Source organism: Camelina sativa, chromosome 1 (assembly GCF_030686135.1).
Source record: "Camelina sativa cultivar CO46 ecotype springtype chromosome 1, ASM3068613v1".
Taxonomy (NCBI): domain Eukaryota; kingdom Viridiplantae; phylum Streptophyta; class Magnoliopsida; order Brassicales; family Brassicaceae; genus Camelina; species Camelina sativa.
The window spans coordinates 13,122,468-13,143,786 of NC_141880.1; the positions used below are offsets into that span (position 1 = coordinate 13,122,468).

At 37.1% G+C, this 21,319-nt stretch overlaps 3 protein-coding genes, 1 long non-coding RNA gene and 1 pseudogene across 6 annotated transcripts; 3 read left to right on the forward strand and 2 right to left on the reverse strand.

The window, feature by feature from the left end:
* Positions 1–687: 687 nt before the first annotated feature.
* On the forward strand, positions 688–5,205 carry LOC147949861 (uncharacterized; annotated as a pseudogene).
* Positions 5,206–6,819: 1,614 nt separating this feature from the next.
* LOC104790336 (ribonuclease E/G-like protein, chloroplastic) lies at positions 6,820–12,312 on the forward strand. Of its 3 annotated transcripts, none has more exons than XM_010516069.3 (14): positions 6,820–7,164; positions 7,538–7,641; positions 7,771–7,952; positions 8,107–8,359; positions 8,450–9,507; positions 9,591–9,908; positions 10,004–10,045; positions 10,340–10,464; positions 10,551–10,698; positions 11,007–11,079; positions 11,193–11,305; positions 11,467–11,586; positions 11,741–11,896; positions 12,014–12,312. In XM_010516069.3, the coding sequence occupies exons 1-14, from the start codon at positions 7,070–7,072 to the stop codon at positions 12,203–12,205; spliced, it is 2,979 nt and encodes a 992-aa protein (XP_010514371.1). In that variant the 5' UTR covers positions 6,820–7,069; the 3' UTR covers positions 12,206–12,312. The 3 variants fall into 3 exon arrangements, with proteins under 3 accessions (XP_010514371.1, XP_010514378.1, XP_087314287.1); XM_010516076.3 differs by having other exon boundaries at positions 8,130–8,359; XM_087458161.1 differs by lacking the exons at positions 6,820–7,164; positions 7,538–7,641; positions 7,771–7,952 and having other exon boundaries at positions 8,326–8,359; positions 8,439–9,507.
* LOC104790351 (uncharacterized) lies at positions 12,216–14,341 on the reverse strand. Its single transcript, XM_010516087.3, has one exon. It carries the CDS (start codon positions 14,200–14,202, stop codon positions 12,493–12,495), a length of 1,710 nt encoding a protein of 569 aa, XP_010514389.2. The 5' UTR covers positions 14,203–14,341; the 3' UTR covers positions 12,216–12,492.
* Positions 14,342–14,471: 130 nt separating this feature from the next.
* Positions 14,472–17,324, reverse strand: LOC147949862 (uncharacterized). Its single transcript, XM_087458166.1, has 5 exons — positions 16,607–17,324; positions 15,656–16,503; positions 15,374–15,453; positions 14,962–15,226; positions 14,472–14,883 (listed from the first exon to the last, which is right to left on the reverse strand). The coding sequence occupies exons 2-5, from the start codon at positions 16,425–16,427 to the stop codon at positions 14,624–14,626; spliced, it is 1,377 nt and encodes a 458-aa protein (XP_087314292.1). The 5' UTR covers positions 16,428–16,503; positions 16,607–17,324; the 3' UTR covers positions 14,472–14,623.
* Positions 17,182–20,261, forward strand: LOC147949863 (uncharacterized). Its single transcript, XR_015561858.1, has 2 exons — positions 17,182–17,261; positions 19,812–20,261. It is a non-coding gene; the product is annotated as an uncharacterized LOC147949863 (long non-coding RNA).
* The last annotated feature ends 1,058 nt before the right edge of the window (positions 20,262–21,319 follow it).

Below are 21,319 nucleotides of genomic sequence, written 5' to 3' on the forward strand. Positions count from 1 at the left end.
AGGGAAATGTGCATTTTAAAAACTAACTACAAGGGTAAAGTAAATGGATTGAGGTCAACTTTATATACAAGCTAACCATAGTTAATTGCAATTATTAACTTAGTACATTTTTGCGTTTATCAGCTTCTATAAAAGGTTGTAACCAAAGGAAAGTGCCATATTTTAGCGATTCTAGGGTTTGCAGAGTATCTTTCAAGTTAGGGTTTGTGTGACGGCTACCGCCGGTGTGCCCTTATGTCGGAGCCGGATTCAACGGGTCCTTCTCAAGGGGATGCCTTTTCTACACAAAACAAGCAGCAGTCTTATGCAGCAGTGGTGAATAAGCGTCCATCGCTTAAGAAACACGATTATGAAGTTAGTATGATTGATGGTGTTCCAACGATTGCAGTTCCTGACGTGGTGCTTCAAGATTCGGTTCCCCTCTGGGATGATTTCTTAGTGGGTAGGTTCCCTTCTGCGGCTCCACACGTCGCCAAGATTCATGTGATTGTCAATAAGATTTGGCCATTAGGAGATAAGTCTGTTCGAATTGATGTTTATGAAAACTCTACAACCTCGGTCCGGTTCCGTATTCATGATGAAACTACGAGACAACGAGTTCTACGTAGGGGAATGTGGAATATAGCGGGTGTGCCTATGATGCTGGCTAAATGGTCACCCCTTCCAGAAGATGCACAGCCAGTGATTTCCTCTATGCCCTTGTGGGTAACTTTGAAGAATGTTCCTCATTCTTTTTTTTCATGGGAAGGTCTTGGATTTTTAACTAGTCCAATAGGTAATCCTATTTGGTTGCATCCGGATACAGAGCTCTGTAGTAAATTCGATGAGGCCAAGGTTTTTGTGGAAGTCAATCTAACAAAAGCCTTGCCTACCACGTTTCGGTTTCAGCTGACAAAGGAGGAGGTTGTAACCGTGGAGTTCTTATATCCATGGCTCCCACCGAAGTGTTCTCGATGTCAGATGTGGGGGCATGGTGGCGATGGGTGTCTAACCACTGCTCCAATGTCTCCGAAGAAGGTTTCAGAAGCTGTTGTCGAAGAGGGTGAAATAGTCTCTCCTAAGAAAACACAAGCTGTAGAGATCCCCCCTCCCATGCTTCCAGCTCAACTGGCTGCAAAAGAGGGTGTGACACAATAAATCCCACCTCCGGATGATACTACTGCCGGTTGGTCAGTTGTTTCTTTTGGGAAGGGTTGTAAAAGTCCTGAAAAAGGCAGCAGTCCTTCTGCTGGTGGTCAAGATACTCTGTTCTTCTCGGTTCTCTGTTCTGGATAATTCTGAGGATGTGGGTGACTCTGAGACGGATATGGCTGTTCATAAGAAACCAGATACTGTCTCGGAAGTTGTAGTGGATGCAACAGTTCTGGGTAAGCCAGTCCCTGCAATGGACGCTCCCATTAGAGCTTCATTGCCTCGACAATCGAAACAAACGCACAAGACTACTTCGGAGTCTTCTTCTCAGCAAGCTAAGGGGTTCCCTCCTGGCGTATCGAGCAAGAAGAACTCCCAAAAATGTCATTAATGTCTGGTTTTTCCTGGAACATGCGTGGCTTCAATAAATCTAAGAAACATTCTATTGTTTGTGATTGGGTACACACTGAATCTTTGCAGTTTGGATGTTTGATTGAAACGCGTGTTCAGGAAAGTAAGGCTCCTCGGATCATCTCTTCTGTGTTCCATGGTTGGTCCTCGATTACAAATTATGAATTTAATCCTCTTGGGAGAATCTGGGTGGTGTGGAAGGAAGATGTGAGAGTCACACCAGTCTTTAAGAGTGGTCAGGTTATCACCTGCTCCGTCTTACTGCCTGGCCATACTATGGAGTTTTTTTGTCTCTTTTGTTTATGCGTATAATCTGGCTGATGCAAGGAAAGAGCTATGGGAGGATCTCAGGCATCACTCTGATTCTCCTCTCTTTGCTAATAAGGCTTGGTTGATTGTCGGTGATTTTAATGAAATCCTTGATGGCGAAGAGCACTCTAATTATGAATATTGCCCCACTGTAACTTGTGGTATGAGAGATTTTTAGAATGTTGTGCGTCATTGTGCTTTAACAGATATGCATACTCACGGTCCTCTGTTTACCTGGGGAAATAAGCGAGATGATGGTCAAGTTTGTAAGAAATTAGATCGTGTATTGGTTAGTGAGGCTTGAGATCACCACTTTGTCGATGCTTATGGTGTGTTCAAATCTGGAGGTTGTTCTGACCATCTTCGTTGTCGGTTTTCTGTGGGAACTCAGAATGGTAGACCAAGAGGACCTTTTAAGTTTTCAAATGCCATCATGTCCTGTCCAGAGTTTATGTCAGCAGTCCAAACGTTTTGGGACGGCTCGGAGAGTGTTTTCCACTCCACCTCTGCTATGTACCGTTTTGCCAAAAAACTTAAGGAGCTAAAACCAGTTTTGCGGTCATTAGGACGCCGAAAGATTAGTAAGCTATCCGAGCAGGTGGAGGAAGCTCACAAGACCCTCTGTGAGTGTCAGCTCTCCACGCTTTCAAATCCAACCGCTGAAACAGCGGAGGCTGAGGACCAGGCTTTCCAGCGTTGGGATCATGTCTCTGACTTGGAGGAGAGTTTTTTGAAGCAGCGATCTAAGTTACACTGGCTACTGGTGGGTGACAAAAACAATAAATTTTTCTACAATGCAGTTAAGTCTCGCCAAGCCCTCAATGCGATTCGTGAGATACTCTGTCCTGATGGTTCAGTGGCTAAAACTCAGTCAGAGATTAAAACAGAGGCCGTGCGTTTCTTTAAGGAGTTCCTCACATACTCGCCAACAGATTTTGTGGGTATGAGTGTTGCTCAGTTGGAGGAATTGATACCATTTCGTTGCTCCACTGCAGACAGTGAGGGTTTATTAAAGGTGGTTTCTGAGGAGGAGATTCGTCAAACTCTGTTTAAGATGCCAGGAGGTAAAGCACCTGGTCCGGATGGCTACACAACTGAATTCTTTAAGCAAGCCTGGTCAATATTGGGTAAGGATTTTGTCACTGCAGTTCAATCTTTTTTCCTTAAAGGCTTCCTTTCTAAAGGTGTAAATTCGACTATCCTGGCTCTGATTCAACGGAGATGAAGGACTACCGTCCCATTTCATGCTGTAATGTGCTTTACAAGGTGGTTTTGAAGATCGTTGCTAACCGTCTGAAGGCTCTTTTGCCCTCATTCATCGCTCCAAACCAGTCCGCTTTTATCAAAGATAGGCTTATGATGGAAAATCTGTTACTTGCTTCGGAATTGGTTAAAGACTACCATAAAGAATCCATTTCTCCTCGTTGTATGATGAAGATTGATATCTCCAAGGCATTTGACTCAGTGCAATAGTCGTTCTTAATCAATATTCTCAAGGCCATTAATGTTCCTGCTGATTTTATCCATTGGATTGCGCTCTGTACTAGCTCGGCATCTTTCTCTGTGCAAGTTAACGAGGAACTAGCTGGCTATTTTCAAAGCACAAGAGGTTTGCGGCAGGGTTGTTCTCTATCTCCGTATCTCTTTGTCATTTGAATGAATGTGCTATCTCTTATGCTTTACAAGGCTGCAACTGCTCGTCAAATTGGGTATCACCCTCGCTGCAAAACTATGGGTCTCACCCACCTCTGTTTTGCAGACGATATCCTGATTTTTTCAGATGGGAGCTCGCGTTCTGTTGAAGAAACTCTTGATGTTTTGACAACTTTGTCGTTGCTTCTGGTCTCCATATTAGCCATGAGAAATCAACCCTCTTCATGGCCGGGTCTTCTCAGCAACATCAGCACGATATTCTTCAGCATTTTCCGTTTACGGTAGGCTCTCTCCCTGTCCGGTACTTGGGACTCCCACTGCTCACTCGTTCTATGATGCATGCTGACTATTTGCCTCTCATTGAGCGCATTCGCCAACGTATCACCTCTTGGACGGATCGCTTCTTGTCCTTTGCGGGCAGGCTTCAGCTGCTCAAGTCAGTGCTTTCCAGTCTAACAAACTTTTGGCTCTCTGCATTTTGCTTGCCAAAGAAGTGTCTTCAGGAGATAGACAACCTTTTCTCGGCTTTCTTGTGGTCAGGTCCGGACCTCAATTCAAAAAAGGCAAAGATCTCTTGGCTTGATGTGTGTAAACCGAAGCATGAGGGTGGTCTGGGGCTTCGTCGGTTGCGAGACACCAACGTAGTATGCATTTTGAAAATAATTTGGCGCCTTCTATCTTCTGGAAACTCCCTTTGGGTCAGCTGGGTCAAGTGTAACTTGAAACGAACTGGTTCCCTCTGGTCAGTTAATGAGAAGAGTGCTGGAGGTTCTTGGATGTGGCGTAAGATTTTAAAATATCGTGATCTTGCTGCCAGCTTACATCAAAAAGAGGTGAACATAGGGCATGACACATCGTTTTGATTCGATGTTTGGACCCCTCTTGGCCAGCTATTTGCACATCTCGGGTTCCGGAGTAGCATTGGGGATCCTGCAGCGGAGTACTGTGGCAGAGGCTCTTACACACCGGAGACGTCGACACCGTGTTGACATACTAAACCAAATCGAAGATGCCCTTGACTCTATTCGTACTTCAGTGCAGTACCAAGGTTCTGATCGCTCCCTCTGGAAGCAGAAAAATGGCTCTTTTAAGAGTAAATTTATGTTGCATGATACTTGGTGTTTGACACGACAACCAAACCCTGCCTGTGACTGGTCTGCAGGAATTTGGTTTCATCACTCAACGCCTAAGTACTCCTTCATTGCTTGGCTTGCTTTCCACAATAGACTCTCTACTGGCGACAAACTAGTTAAATGGAATGCTTCCGCAAATGGAGCTTGTGTCCTCTGTCAGGGACATGGGGAAACAAGGGACCACCTCTTCTTCTCCTGCGCTTATTCCTCGACTGTGTGGTCTGCTCTGGCTCAAAGGCAATTAGGTGTCAGGTTCACACAGAATTAGGCAACTTTGGCCCCTCTGCTTCAGGACTCTTCAATACCTCGGCTTCACCTATTTGTTCTTCGATATGCTTTTCAGTCTGCTATTCATAGCTTCTGACGGGAACGTAACGCTCGACGGCATGGAGAATCTCCAACTACAGTTTCCAATCTTCTAAGCTTCATCTCCAAGAATGTCCGTAATCGACTACTTACACTGACAACCACTTCCGAATATGAGAATAGTCTTCAATATTGGTTTCACACATCCAAATTAATATTTTTAGTCTCAGTTCTATATTCAAAGAATTCTTCTAAGTTGTAAACTTTTTTGTACCAAAGTATTTTTTTGGTGAATATAATTTAACATTCAAAAAAAAAAATTATTAACTCAGTGCATTTCAATCATCATAAACGGAATTCCAAAATGGTTGACGTTTTGGTACCTTAACCACAAAACATATACAGTAAAAGATCCTTAAACTATTTAGTATTTTACTTAGAATATCCAAAGCAGTATAGTATCATAGTACAATATAGCTTCATTTATTAGTAGTCGGCTTTAATCATAGCGTAATACATATACGTGTACAAAGTTTAATTAGGTTTTTGCTTTTATAAGACCGTTTCAATTCTACTCGGCATTGTTTTTTTTTCTTTAATTCAATGATATTTAAACACACATAAAAACGAACGAGATATAGTCGTGGATGAAACATTTATCGGTTCTATGATTTTAATGGATTTGGAAAACCAAACAAAAATTATGTGTTATTCAATCATTGATTTTAAAATACTTATCAAAATTAGGTGTTATTGGTTATATGATTTACAAATATTTGTTAAAATCACATGTGATTCATTTAATGATTTGTTTTTGGATTTCAAAATCCACAATATATTTTAAATGGAGTTGAATGAATTTGAAAGTGTAAAATAGAAAGGTTCAAATCCAAGGATAAACCGTGTTATTTCAAAATCCATGTGTTTTGATTTCTAGAATTTACAATTCCATATAGATTTAGAAATCAGCTCTCCAATAACAGCCCCTTAGTATATTTTTTTTTCTTTTGAACAAAGCAACAGCCCCTTAGTATTGTTGGGTTATATATGAAAAAAAGTTAGTGAGTGAAATGACATTGTAGAACCTCTATAAATTAATGCTTCTTAAATTAATAATCTCTATAAATTAATAAATTTATTCGGTCCCAAGTTGGGACTAGTGTAATTTTGGATATAATTCGATAATATATAAGATAATAATTTTTTTGAAAATCTTTTGCAAATATATGGTCCCATCAATAATATAAATTAATAATTATATAAATTATATGTATATATATACATATTAATTTTAATTAGAGTTCATTTTAAATATTTTTACTGTATAAAAATCTTTGAGTACTATCTTCAAAACATAATAATTGTTATTTTCATTTCAATTGGTTTTATAAAAATATTAATTATAACGATTAAATTTTATTCTTAAACTTTTTTTACCAAATTAGGAAAGTGTCTTTATAAATTAATAATTATTAATTTATCGAGAAATTATAAGCTCTATAAATTAATAGAATTTTATGGTCCCAACATTATTAATTTATTGAGGTTTTACTGTACATATTTACTCAAGTTAAAGTCTCAGTCTCTATCTCTGTATGTATTACCAAATTTGACCCAATAGAAAGCGCCTTAAATGTGTAAGTTTTACCCAATCTAAGGTAACCCAACACCTTAAAACTTAAAAAGTATAATCATCATATCTCGTCCGGTTAAGGCGTTGAACTAGATTGGGTTAAACTTAAACATGTAGCAGGTGAGTCCAATCTAGGCCTGAATTAATGGGCCAAAGGTAGATCACAAATCAAACTATTTAACTGTTATTGGGCTTTAGAGAGTTTCACACGTATGATACAATATCTCTCGCACGTGCCACAGCAAGGCGCCAAAGCCAAAGAAAGGAAGACACACCACCATATCCTTCCGTTATCGTCATCTTCTCGAGCACCTCCCCGGCGGAATCTCAATTTCTAAGCCTTTGCTCAATAAAAAAGCCGAGCTCTTTCCACTTCTTTCGGCTTCGCCTCTCTCTTCTTCACCGTCGTAGAAACTGGCGCTTCTAACTCCGCTCGTTTCGTCCACCACCGGGTCCGTGTGTTGGTGAAACTCAATAGCAACTCAGTAGTACCATGGATGTTGCTGAACTCCCGTGGCGTCGTCTTCCTCAATTTTCAGTTTCTTCTCGCTCCTCGTGGCTTTTTACTTCTGGGTTTCCCGTTTCTTCGTAAGTTGTTTCGTTGGGGCATTTTATCATACACTTTGTCTGTGGTCTGTTCTAATTGAAATTGAAGCTTTGGGAATTTAATGAATAAATTGTGGAGTTGGGTTTCTTAGATATTGTTGTTAGAGCTTTAAGTGGGAGTTTACTTTTGGGAAAGATGTTGAATTGTACCTTTCTCTTCCTATTTCTACTCAGTCTCTTGAGTTCATATCTCACAGGGCTCCTCCCTGAACTCAGTTTTTGATGGATATATTGACACAACATGATTAGGGCGGAAGAATTTGTACATGAATGAACCTAAAAGAGAATCTTCATAAAAAATCTGTGAATAGGATATGCCATTTTGTACTGACTTGGATTCTCTGTCGTTGAACAGATATATGTTCTCTAATGTTGAGCCTGGGAAGACCTTTAGGCTCACCTTGTGCTTTGGGGTCTCTCGTTTACGTGCAAGGTCTGCTATTATAAGCGCACAACAAGGTAACTGGGAGAAGAAAAACATTTCTCATTGTTTAACTTTTTTCCTGTAGTGTTTTCAGTTGTGTTGTGCCTCAGATTTTGATGTTTGTATTTTCAACTACTAATATTTCGGGTTTTCTGTATTCTCAGAACAGCCAGCTAGTCTGGGCAAAGGATTATGCGAGGTTGTTTGGATTGTGGAAGCTGATCTGGCACCCAATGAACATCTCTACGTTACTGGAGATCCTTCCGCTTTAGGTAGCTGGGAGCCAGACTGTGCAATCTCAATGTTGCCTACTGAAAATGAAAATGAATGGGAAGCTAAAGTCAAGGTAATCCATTCACTTGTTTCACTTAAGCCTTAGCAAACATAAATATCAGTTTGCATAAATATTTGAATCAATCGTAGCATCAAAGGGAACCAAACTCTTTTCTTTGAAGCGAGTTCATATGTCTTGTTTGCTTATAACTTAATATGCTTGGCAGATTGCTTCTGGTGTAAATTTCAGGTATAATTATTTGTTAAAAGCTGGATACGGGTCTTCATCTGATGTCATCTGGAGACCAGGGCCACAATTTTCGTTATCTGTTCCTTCTTCTATCAGTCGAGAGAGAAAAATAATTATAAGGGATTCATGGATGAGTGCTTCCTCAAAAACACAACAATCATACGTATGGGGGTCTTGGATTGATGATGCTTACCTTTTTCCAAATTCTGTTACTTTAGCTCAAAGCGAAGGTAACATTTCCGTGGTTCCTCCTCTTTGTGTCTCTTTTCATCCTTTGCAAAAAATGTTTTAAAACTCAAATGCTTCCAGTGGTTTGGCAGATGAATGCAATTCCGCCGATAGTGCTATAGAAGTCCCGAGACCACTTCTGAATGAGAAGCAAGTAGGAGATGAATCTTTATTCTGTGATGAGCTTGCAGCGTTTTCGTCAGAGAACTTGAACTTTAGTGCGTTATTTTCTGACAGTTATCAGCCTATTGAGGAACCGTGGTTCCTTCAAGAATCTGTTACCTTGCCACATGCAAGGAGCATGCAGACTGATAGCCAACAAGATGTTGAAAGCTGTGATGAAATTGAAAACGACTTAGATACTGATGAACAACATCACCAGCTGACTGAGACTCTCTTACCTGATGATGGATTGTTTCAACAAGAATCCATTTCCACTACAATACTGATCAATTCTTCTATATGTACTGTGCAAAGGATTGCTGTCTTGGAAGGTGAAAAGCTGGTTGAGTTATTGTTGGAACCAGTTAAGACCAATGTGCAGTGTGATAGTGTTTACCTGGGCGTAATCACTAAGTTTGTGCCCCATATGGGTGGTGCATTTGTGAATATCGGAAGTGCTAGACATTCTTTCATGGACATTAAGTCAAACAGGGAACCATTCATATTCCCTCCATTCTGTGATGGATCAAAGAGGCAAGCAGCTGATAGTTCTCCCATCCTCTCTATCAATGACATTCCAGCTCCCCATGAAATCAAACATACTTCTTATGACTTTGAAGCCAGTAGTTTATTAGACATTGATTCAAATGACCCTGGGGAATCTTTTCATGATGACGATGAGCATGAAAATGATGAAGATCATGTCTCAGATGCTCTAGCTGGACTAGTTAATGGAACTGTAGGGAACCATGGTGCTGTGGAAGTTGGATCTGAGAATGGCTTTATTCCTCTGGAAAGAGAACACCCTGCAGATTCTCTCGTTCCTAATGGATCAGTTGCAAAAGCTTCTAAGGGGATGTCATCTAAGGATGATAAGTGGATTCAAGTTCGGAAAGGCACCAAGATAATTGTGCAAGTTGTTAAAGAGGGCCTCGGTACGAAAGGTCCAACTCTTACTGCTTACCCGAAATTGAGAAGTAGATTCTGGGTATGACATGTGTTTTTTCCTGTGACACTTTTTACTTTCGTTTCTTATGATTCTATTGTCTGAGATAAAGTTTTTCCGTATAGGTATTACTGACTCGCTGCAAACGAATTGGAGTCTCGAAAAAAATTTCGGGAGTTGAGAGAACCCGGTTAAAAGTTATAGCAAAAACTTTGCAGCCTCAGGGTTTTGGCCTGACTGTAAGAACTGTAGCTGCTGGCCATTCTTTAGAAGAACTGCAGAAAGACTTAGAAGGTCTGCTTTTAACCTGGAAGAACATAACAGATGAAGCAAAATCTGCAGCTCTTGCTGCAGATGAAGGTGTGGAAGGAGCCATTCCAGCGCTGCTACATAGAGCAATGGGTCAAACACTCTCAGTTGTGCAGGACTATTTCAATGACAAGGTAGTTAGGCCATTTTTCATATTTTTCTCCTCGATTTGCCCTTTAAGGTTCTATGGGTGGACATTCAAGTGACAGTAACTTCTTGTGTTTTCCAGGTTGAGAAGATGGTGGTTGACTCTCCCAGGACATACCATGAGGTACATTGCCCTCATTTTGTTCAATTTCATTTTCCACAATAAGAAATGGATAGTGTGTCGAAGGAGACTTTCCTTGTCTAAACAATGATCTTAGTACCTTCATACATTTATTGATTTACATCATATGTTATTTTCAAATGCTTAATTTAAAGCTCCAGTTAGATGTGTTACGTCTTCTCTATTTGTACCAATTCTTGCACTTGCAGATAATTAAACTGTACCATAGTCTAGAACGGATCCCCAATAGAGTAATACTGTATCCAAATTATTTCAATAACTGGTATTAGTTTACAGGTGACACACTACCTGCAGGATATGGCACCTGATCTTTGTAATCGAGTGGAACTGCATGATAAGGGTATCCCTCTTTTTGATTTATATGACATTGAGGAGGAAATCGAAGGTATTCTCAGTAAAAGGTAAGAAGTGGCTAACACCGCACTTCGGGAGTTATGACCCTCCTTCCCAGATATCTTCATGTAAATGTATATTTTGCCTCCTGCAGAGTTCCACTTTCCAATGGAGGTTCTTTAGTGATTGAACAAACTGAGGCGTTGGTCTCTATTGATGTGAACGGAGGACATGGAATGTTTGGTCAGGGTAATTCACAGGAGAAAGCTATTTTAGAAGTTAATCTTACTGCTGCCAGACAAGTATGTGATACATTTTGGCTGCTAGATTACATATTCATTCGCCAACCTTTTGCGGCACAAATTCTTCCTCTGAATATTGCCTTAGTAATTATTCTGCAGAGTGTGTCATGAGGTCAGATACGAGCATATATATGGGTGTATGAATTATCCAATGATTAGTAAATTGCCTTAGGAAAATTTTAACAGGGAGAAAGAGTAACTGTGTGAGGCCTGCTTGACTTGTGTAGTTCTCCTTGAAGTCTATTTAAGTTTTGCAATATGCTGATCTTGAAAATTATTTATTAATACTCCATGTGATCATGATTCAGATTGCAAGGGAGATTCGGCTGAGAGATATTGGCGGTATCATTGTGGTAGATTTCATTGACATGGCAGATGAATGTGAGTTAGAATGTCATTGTTTTTCATGCAGTCACATAAAATTTTAGATGTGCAAATCCCTTTCTTGAACGATGGATATCTTGAATATTCTTGTTTAATTTTTTGGGTTTCAGCAAATAAGAGACTCGTTTATGAAGAGGTTAAGAAAGCAGTGGAGAGAGATAGGTCACTGGTAAAAGTATCAGAGCTGTCTAGGCACGGACTTATGGAAATAACAAGAAAAAGGGTATTGTCCCAACTTGTGGATGTTTTACTCTTTCTGTAGAACTTCTAATCAAATAATTTGGCATAGCGCGTCCACTATATACTGTTACAGGTGGGTCGTTCCCCAGAAAGAACTGAGCCCTTGATTTATACTTATTGCAGTGAATCTACTTTTTTTCACAGGTTCGACCAAGTGTATCATTCATGATCAGTGAGCCGTGTTCTTGCTGTCACGCAACTGGTAGAGTGGAGGCACTGGAGACTTCCTATTCAAAGATTGAGCAAGAGATTTGTCGGCAGCTCGTGAGTGTTACAATATAGACTCTTTTCTGTTAATTCTCTTTCCAACCAAATGAAGAGCATCTAGAATAAGTGATTGTTGTTGTTGTTCTCCATTTTGAAAACGTGCATCCTTCAATGATGTTTTGGTTCATGTCATGACGATCTAAAATTTCAGGCAAAGATGGAGAAAAGAGGAGACCTAGAGAACCCCAAGTCATGGCCAAGGTTCATATTGCGGGTTGACAGTCATATGTCAAGCTTCTTGACTACGGGGAAGAGGACGCGGCTTGCCATCCTCAGTAGTTCCCTGAAAGTATGGATTCTCTTAAAGGTACCTTCAGCACTCTTCCTCCTTTGATGTGATTCGCGTTAGCCAGAAGTATGCATTGATGAGGCTGTCTGAATATTAGATTTTCTGACAAAACTGAGGAATAAATGTCTTTTGTAGGTTGCCAGACATTTCACAAGAGGAACCTTTGAGGTTAAACCGTTCATGGATGAGAAGACGGTGAATGAAAGACAGCATCAAGTTGCCATTTCACTGCTCAAGAAAGCTGACGCCATAGCAGACTCTGGCAAGAAGAAGCTCACCCTTTTTCCAATTAAGAAGGAGAAGACCAGTGGTAAACAAAGACGATGAAACATTTTTTCTTAATTTCGCATAACTTTTGTTAGTTGTCTCAAGTAATACCGTTCTTCACTGTACCAAAACAATTTTTTGTGTATCAATAATATCATCTCCTTTCAGTTTTTGCATTTCAAAGAAATAGAACCAGACTAGAAATGCCAAAAGGGCAAATATTAGTTAAAAGTCACGAGAGACGAAACAACAGTAATAGAAAATACAAAGCTATTCTACAAGACAAAACTGGAAACAAGTGGTACAAGATGATTCAAACAACAAACAAATGAAGAATCTGATAGAGATCAGGAAGTAGCAGCATTGCAAGTCCCAACTCCATCTTTGCAGTCGTTTGTAAGATCATTGAATGTTTCAATCTGCTTCTTGCCTCTCAAGAATACTTCTGTGTCAACAGATGCTCTCATGTAACCGTCAAATTCTACCGGGTTGCCTCCATTAAGCTTCGTAGTCTCTGAATACCACTCGCTGCTCTCGTCCCACAGATCTTTGTAGTCATAAAGAAAATGAGTGGCATACCTGTCTTTCAAAGGGTTGAAGGAGGATAACTCTTCTTCATTTGTTGCTATATAGAGATTCCTTCCTTCTTCTACTTTGTCCTGTAAGGTCGACAAGAGAGTGCTCGGGGAAGTATCTGCTTCAAGATTAGGCCAAAGCTCCTTGTTTCTTGCTTTCTCTCCTCTCTCAATGTGTACTGCATCGTAGTCCCAGTTTAACCTCGATGCAATCGCAGAGACAATTTCCATCAACCTTCTTGATTTCCATAACAGATGCCACGGTCTTTTAACAACAGACTCTGCATCTCCTTCACAAACTCTGTACCAGTAATAGTCAGGTTCTACTGACCCAAACTTCCTCATTATCAACGTATCTTTTACACCAGCAAGCTTCATCGGAGTGACCTTAAAATCCTCCACGAGATGAAGGTTCAAACTATTCTTCTTCTTATGCAATTTCCCCCACTCTGCCCAAAACTGAACTTCATCCAACACAGAAGCCGCTTCTTTCAAATGCTCGAAATCAAAGTAAAACCGGAAGTCCTTCCCTTCCTCGTTCTGGCCAGACGATGTGTAGATAGAAGACAGACACAACGTCAAATCCATCACCAAAGTCCGGTTCAAATACTGAGCTTCCCCAAGTGCACACAAGAAACTCCACAGGAAATGGTTCATACTCTTACACCTATCTCCTCCACCAACATAAACCAAGTATTTCCCACTTCTAAACGCGTTATCAGACTCAACCATAGGAAGTGAATCATTCACTACTTCACCAACAACAGGCAATGAGAAATCATCTTTCTTCCCACCCGTTTTCTCAAACCCAGCTTTCTGATTCTTCTTCCTCTTCCTCGCGTTCAAACCCGAATGATACTCCCCAATCCCAACCACACTCAAACTACAATTCTCAGATTTCCCAATCACAAACCTCCTATAATCCTTATAAAAAGCAGCACTCTTCCCATCTCTAGGCCTATACCTCCACGCCATATCACAAGAATTCACACCTTCCCCAACCGCAGGCTTACCAAACTTATAAAAGTGAATGTCTTTAAACTGCTCAATCGTAGCTTTCATCATAAGATGAAACACTTCTTGATCTTTACAATCAATAGGAGCATTCACATCACATTCCAACTGATTACCCTCTTCCTCATTCGTCTCATTGGTATTGGCAGTGGTGGCTTCAACATCAGTTATGTTGATAAAACCTGCAAACTCGGTTTGATTCGCCACCATGAAATCTTCACCGGTTCTAACAACAGAGTCATCGGATCTCAACGTAGCGTTTGACGTGGAAGTGAGAAAAGTTGTGATTTTGTCAGATGGGTGGAAGAGAGGATCCTCTGGTTCGTAAGTAGCGGCGATGATGGTGAAGATTAGTACTCCGAGGACGAAGAGTGAGAAGCCTATGTTCCCGATTAAGTTGAGCGCGTTTTGCCCTAAGTTCTCAGGACGGAACCCTCCGGTTCTTGAAATCGCAGGTCGGCCAAACATTTCTTCTTCTTCTTCCGATCCAGACCCAGAAGAGAGATTTAGAAGAGCTACAGATCCGAGAACGAAGAAAGAGAAGAAGACCAGTGAAGTCCAGTGAAGTGAAGATCACCGACAATGGCAGAATCGTAATTTTGATGTGGTTTTTAGTGTATTTATTTCCCAATGGAACCAATCAATGTTTTATTCTTGTTTTTTTAATGCTAACCAAAAGATCAAGACTTTGGCTGACACCATTTTCACAGTGCTTTGGATAAATCTAAATTCTAAAGTATGGAATCAATGAAGAATTGAAAGAATAACACAGCTGTACATTTGTAGTCTTTACTCAAAGATCTAACTAAACAGGAGAACAAGAGTTTATGAGAGAACAGAAACGTGAAAAAAAAAGTACTCAAGAGGGGAAGTTGTTTCATGTTTGGTTTTAGAGCCTAAGGTAGCCTCTTCTTTCTTGGACTATGGTTGGTCTCTTTTGGAACGATCTTCTGTTAAGAGACCAGCTTCTTTTCATATCTCTAACACTCCACCAAGAAGCTATCCGACTATATAACGCTGGGAAACCGAAGCAGGACAACACTAGAGCCAGCATTATAAGACAGATGTACATCACGTTTCTAAATCCGTCTCCTAGCTCTGGTTTGTCTTGTCCTGTCCAAGGAACTCCTCCAACGTTCATCCCAAAAACTGGTTACAACAACAGGTTAGATAGTGTGATATGAATGGAAAAGAGAGTGTTGGCTTTTTTTGGTGTTTTTTTTTTACCTCCGGTTATAATCGATAGAGGAAGGAATATGATGGAAAGGAAGGAGAGGTAATAGAGCTTTCGGTTGATTTGCTCGGCTTGCCAGCTATCCAAACCAGCTTGGATTGCAGTCACACGGTTCGCAATGAAGCCTACATTCTCTTTTAAACGTCTTAACCGCCCAATCAACTCTTCTAAAGAGTTGATGTCTTCTGCCAGAAACCAAGGCTTCGTGGAACATTTTTCCTTCACTCTTGGAAATACTTGTTCTCCATGTGCAATCACCTGAGATGCAGAGAAATGTTTAACTCAGGGTAGAAACACTAAATGAAGCCACAAAAAAATTCCTGCAACTACATGAAGTCACACAAAACAGTGCTCTGAAGAAAAGAAAGCTTAAGGCTTGGTGATATATAGTTAGTATAGCTCTACCTGCAAAAGACGCTGCAAGTTGAGATGCAATTTTGGGAACCTTCTATCATCCAACATCTGTTTCTTCATAGCGAATCCACCTATTGTCAAAAAAACGATTATTCATATGAAACCAACGAACAACTATACAAAAAAAAACCCTGAAATGTTTTTGCTATTGTGCATAGAGTTGAAAAGTAATAATCATGGTGCACAAAAAAATGGCAAATGCATGTTTTTCATTTGAGTCATATAAACTTTTGGTAACAGAAAAAGCTGTTGAAGAAGAGAGTGCTAGCTAACCTCTATCCATTTCGAGTTCCACCGCATCCAATTCAATCTCAAGTTTAGTAACAACATCTTGCAGCTGATCAACATGTGTGTCAATGATATGCACAACAAGATTCGAAACAGAAGTTGGAACAGGGTTATCAGCTTCCTCAGAATGGTTCATAGTCAGCAAGAATTCAAGAACATGCTCCTCAATCACAATCCCACTTCTTTCCTTCCTCTCACCACGGTAATACGAAGGAGAATCCACACTAGGAACTTCCGAGAGAAGCGACTGACCCATAGGCGAGAAACCTAACCTAGGAACTCGTCCTAAAGACACAGTAATCACAGAATTCTCAGTAATCCTAGCAGCAATCTTGAAGGTAAAGCTACTAGAAGCAGGACCAGGAGAGTTAACTCTAAAAACAAGTGCTCCATCAACATGCCCACAAAAGGGTCCATTACTAACAAGAGAAAGAATGTCTTGAAGCTTCAATGGTGGACACAAAGCATCAATAAGATGCTGAGCTGATTGAGAAAGTTTCTGATTCCCTTTAGGTAACTCAACATGGTACCAACAAAACTCTTTCCCTGTTCCTTCAGCAAGATCCCATTCTTTGTTATAGTATTTACCATCACCATCAAAAATGTAAGCTCTTTGTCTCACCATTCCTGAGAATTGATGATGAGACCTAAACCTATTATGAGCGTCTCTACGAGGAACGCCACTTGTTAAAGACTCAAGATCTGTCTCATCTACTTCATCACCAATTCGATCTTGCTGCTGCTGCTGCTGCATCATTGACAAATCTTGAATTTTGAAATCAACCCACAAAGAAAAATAGAAACTTTGATCATCAAACTCGTGAATTCACTTCCTGAAACGAATTGGGTAGATGCAAAATCCCATGATCAGCAAATTAAAACAACATTGTAAAATCCGGTGGAGACACTAATTGAGATCAAAAGGGATAAACTTACATGCAGGTTTGGGTGAGGTGAGATCTAATTGAAGCTAGATCACCGGAGCTAAATTAGACGAAGCTGTTGTGGAGGAGACTCAGACGCGTGAGAAGGATGAAACAGTTGAATCTGGGCGTTGACAAGAGAAACAAGTAGGAATCTGTCAGAGCCAATTTAATGGCACAGATTGGATCATACAATCTTTATGGCTTTTACTATTTTCTAATTCAATCACTGTATATAAGATTATACAAAACTCATGTTAAGAAATTTTATTTAAATGTTTAAAAGTTTTTGTGAATTGTGAAATAAATTAATGAAAATACTAGACTATTTTTTGTTTTAATAACTAATAATTAAATATTTAATTTTCTAAAATTTAGTGTGAAATTAGATAAAGTAATTATGCTGGTAAAATTAATTTTCTGAAAATGCTTTTGTTAAAAAACTAACTCAACAAACTTTAAATAATAATTAATCTTAACTAATTGATAATTGCGTCATAAACAACAAAAAAAAAGTAGATACTTATCTAGAAATGATTTTTTTTGACCGCAAGTATATATCATCTTTGTCCAACTACTTTCATTGTCATATTTTGAAGCCTAAAATGAGCCACAAGACTTTGATTAGGTGGGAGTGTGCAACCACTTCGGTTTCTAGACTAGACCGGGTAAGAGACTGAGAGAGGATGTGTTGGTTCAATACCATTTCACAATATCTAACTACATCTCTCATTTTCATTCTCCCAAAAGACATCTTGAGTTGTCTTCTTTAGAGAAATAAAAGACATTTTTTAACATATTGAATGTCTTCTTAAAAAAAAACTCAAGGAAAAAGTTGTGGTCTTTCTTTTATCACTCACCACTTCCACGAACAAGCATTTGGCAATATTGGTGATAATAAACTCAGTGAGAACACCTGTTTTTATTGGAAGTCCATGAATAACCATATGACTATTTAAGTTTAAAATAAACAATAAAAATATAATTTTCCAACTACTATATATTTTGAATTTTGAAATATCACAAAGAACTGATTTTACATATTGATGATAATTATTATACAACAATTGATGTCGCAAAATAGATTGTTATAATACCATTACTGCAAACAAACAATAAAAAACCACAATTTCGTTATAATATCTATATATAATAACAAACCTATTTTTAGAGATCGATTTTAATATAATCTAATAGATTTATTATCTCATTTAATTGTTTAAATTTGTTAATGATCCCAAAAGTTGTAAAAAAAATTTCTTCTAACAATTGAGTTTATTTGTTGTACCCCATCTTTCAATGTTTGCACTATTATTTTTTCATATATTTTTGTTTCACACCTTTTTATTTTTATATATAAATTTTTATGGACCTTGAAAACAAGTTTCAAGTTTTTGTTTTTAGAGTATTATTTCAAACTTTTAAGGTAAAAAAAAATTCAATTTTTTTTTCTTGACGTTGATTCATTTATCTTCATTAAAGTTGTAGTGTTTTATTTACCCTTTGTTTGGTATCGTTTTCCAACCGTATTAATCATTTTTTCAAGGTATTTTTGAGTTTATTTAAATGAGTTGTTTGAAGAAAAATGTGAGACCAAAATGCCTATGAATGTCAAAGCATTTTTTAAATATATATCTCCAAAATTTGGAGCTGAAAATTTAAGTTACTTTATACTAGCTAATTATGTTTGGTTGATCTAAAAGTCGGTTGGGTCAGGGCATCTTTATAGGGAGAACAGTTTAGGATGTTTTTAGAGTATAAATATTGTGAAAATAATGTAAGATCAGTAGTTAAGAACTTTTGTTAAGAAGTTAGTTATTGGGAGAACATCTTTAAGATCATAAGATTTAATAATATAATATTCTTACATATTATAATTATAAAACTTATAAAATAACATTTAAATTGCAAACTTATAAAACTTTTACTAAAATTCAAAATACAATACCAAATTTTTATGAAACAACAAAAACATTAAAGATAAAAAAAAAACATATTACTTAATTAAAGCACACAAACATTTTATTTAATTAATATATAGTTTAATGTCCAAATTTATTCCATATATTCTCAATCAGATCCTCTTCTAATTTGTGAAAAATTGTTTGCAAAAAATGGTATCCATTCACAGCTTGCCACGTCACCTTAGAACTGAGCCAAAATCAGTTATACATCAAGAACTAAAAAAAGTGTTCTAAGCCACTATTCATTATTTTTCTATTTTTTTTGGGCTAAGAACACCCCTCATGTTCTCCCTATAAAGATGGTCTCAGTGAAAATGATCAAAGTAGTAGAGAAAAAAAAAAAAAATTTATAATGAATTATAAATGTTGACTTTTATTTTAGAATTTCACATTTTCCGCACGGGTCACTTTTCCTAGTAAATAATAATAAAAATATTTAAACTATAGATTCGTAGTGATGTAAAAAAAAAATCTATAGATTGAGTAGTAGCAATAAGATCAGAAGAAATTTATTGTTCTTATTTATGAACATCCGAGATTGATTAATGATATCTCCAACAAGCTCATAAATCTTCAAATTTTGGGGTTTTTTGCATTCCAACAAATAATTAAAACCTCATCAAATTAAAGGTTTTTGAATAGTGAAACTTGAGATTTTGAAGCTACTTTTATTTTCATTTCGGCTCTTATATTTATGTCTTTCACAAATAATAATATAAAATTCAATTAAGAGAACTTAAGCACACTAAAATAAATTAAATAAAAAAACATATTTTGTAATGTGAAAAATAAAGGTCACAAAATAAAATATAATATTAAAAATAAAGTTTACAAAAAGTAAAAAAATACACTAAATAAAGATCACACAAAATAAAAAATACATTAAACAAACTTAACACAAATTAAAGCAAATTATACACAAATTACTTAAACACAAATATTACATATATTACAAATTGTACGAAAATACTAGTATTCCAGCAAATCAGATCATGAACCTCCAAAATCACGAAAATATTGTCTATAAATATTACAGAAATAATGTTTGATTAATTTATTGTTTCATATGTAACTTTGTAAAACTTATGTTTATGTGTTTTATTATTATATATGTAATTTATATTACCATGTAGCCTATATTATGTATAGATTATGTGTTGTATGATAAAATAAATTATATTAGGGCATATACTTAGTACTGTTGGCTCTAGAGAAGAATCTGCCATAATTTCCCCATTTCTTTCTATGTCTCAGTGGGAAGAGAATATTGCAAAGCTTACTAGCAGCGTTAGAGTATTGGTGGTTGATGATGGATGTGATGTCGAAGACCTCACATGTTTTGATTTTGTCATCACTAGTTATGAAACAATTAGGAGGAGCGTTGACCAAACCTTGTGTTGCCCACACTGCCACAAGCTGCTTCCGTCTGTCAAGCCACAACATTTTTGCAATACCCATAAAGAGATACAAGGAGAAAAACCAAAAACTATCGGGCCACTCCACTCAACTTTGTGGGAATGGATTTTTTTGGACGAGGGCCACCTCTTGGAAGGAGGAGACCAAGCCATTTTCACCTTGAAAGCAAAGTATCGATGGGTTTTTATTAGTAGACTCGACTTTGACCAGCTTTATCCTGTGCTAAGTTATCCTTTGATGTTTGTCGCTCTTACAACGTAATTATATTCACTTTTTGTGTTTGATTAACCTATTTTGTCCAACCATTAGATTGACGAGCTTCTACTCGCTATCTCCCTTTGGGATTGAATGAATGGTAACAATTATGTTTGCACTAAAAAAAGGGTGATCAACCAATCAAATTTGAGAAATTAGAAAAATATTAATTTGACATAATTACAGAAATAATAAAAACTTATAACCACGATAATATATGAATCCCAAATAATTCTTTTTTTTTTCCACATGAATCCCAAATAATTCAAAGATGAAAATATAAATTAAATAAAACAATCTAGAAATACTACAATAAATACTACAATACAGTATTAGACAAAGAAGACGCATACATTATTTTTTTTTATGGGTCAACATATTAATCTTGCCTATTCAAAACTAAAAAAGGAGAAATTAGGAGAAATTTTTTGTTTAAAAAAATAAGAAAAGTTGATCTTCCCATAAATTTATTTTTACCAATAGAACAAGTTGAAAGAATTGTTTTTGAATAATTATTTTTGTTAGATGAAAAATATAAGACTATCTATGTTTATATAAAAGTGACTATTTACAAAATTTATAATTAAATAGTTAAGTGTATATATTCTTTAATACCATTTCTATTGTTTTGTAGTATTAATAACTTAAAATTAAAAATAAGTAATTACTGTAATAATTTCGAATTTTATGAAATATATATATATATAGATATCCTTATAATTATTTATTTTTTTTTTAATTTTTGTATTTTTTGATAATTATTTTTTACATTATTAATATTTTTTTGATAATTATTATTAATATATATATATATATATATAACTTAAATTGAGAACTTGACATGTGTCTTGCTAACTTTCAAAATACAACTTTACTAGGTAACAACCCGCACATAGTGCAGTATAAAATAATTATTAAATGTTTTTACATAATTTTTATGCACAAAATCTATTATATTTATCGGTACTTGAAATCTAAAACTCAATTGTGTAGTATATATTAATATATATATATATATAATTTTTGTATAATAATTAAAATTTAACATGTGAGAATTATTGTAATATCAGTCTTGTATTATCATATCATAT

Excerpts from the sequence above, each read along its gene's own strand:
- LOC104790336 (XM_010516069.3), top strand. The coding sequence starts at position 7,070 with ATGGATGTTGCTGAACTCCCGTGGCGTCGTCTTCCTCAATTTTCAGTT. Across the intron at positions 7,642-7,770 it reads TATTATAAGCGCACAACAAG|AACAGCCAGCTAGTCTGGGC; the intron begins GTAACTGGGAGA and ends CTGTATTCTCAG. Across the intron at positions 7,953-8,106 it reads AATGGGAAGCTAAAGTCAAG|ATTGCTTCTGGTGTAAATTT; the intron begins GTAATCCATTCA and ends TATGCTTGGCAG.
- LOC104790351 (XM_010516087.3), bottom strand. The coding sequence starts at position 14,202 with ATGTTTGGCCGACCTGCGATTTCAAGAACCGGAGGGTTCCGTCCTGAG.
- LOC147949862 (XM_087458166.1), bottom strand. The coding sequence starts at position 16,427 with ATGATGCAGCAGCAGCAGCAGCAAGATCGAATTGGTGATGAAGTAGAT. Across the intron at positions 15,454-15,655 it reads GGAACTCGAAATGGATAGAG|GTGGATTCGCTATGAAGAAA; the intron begins GTTAGCTAGCAC and ends TTTTGACAATAG. Across the intron at positions 15,227-15,373 it reads ACTTGCAGCGTCTTTTGCAG|GTGATTGCACATGGAGAACA; the intron begins GTAGAGCTATAC and ends TCTGCATCTCAG.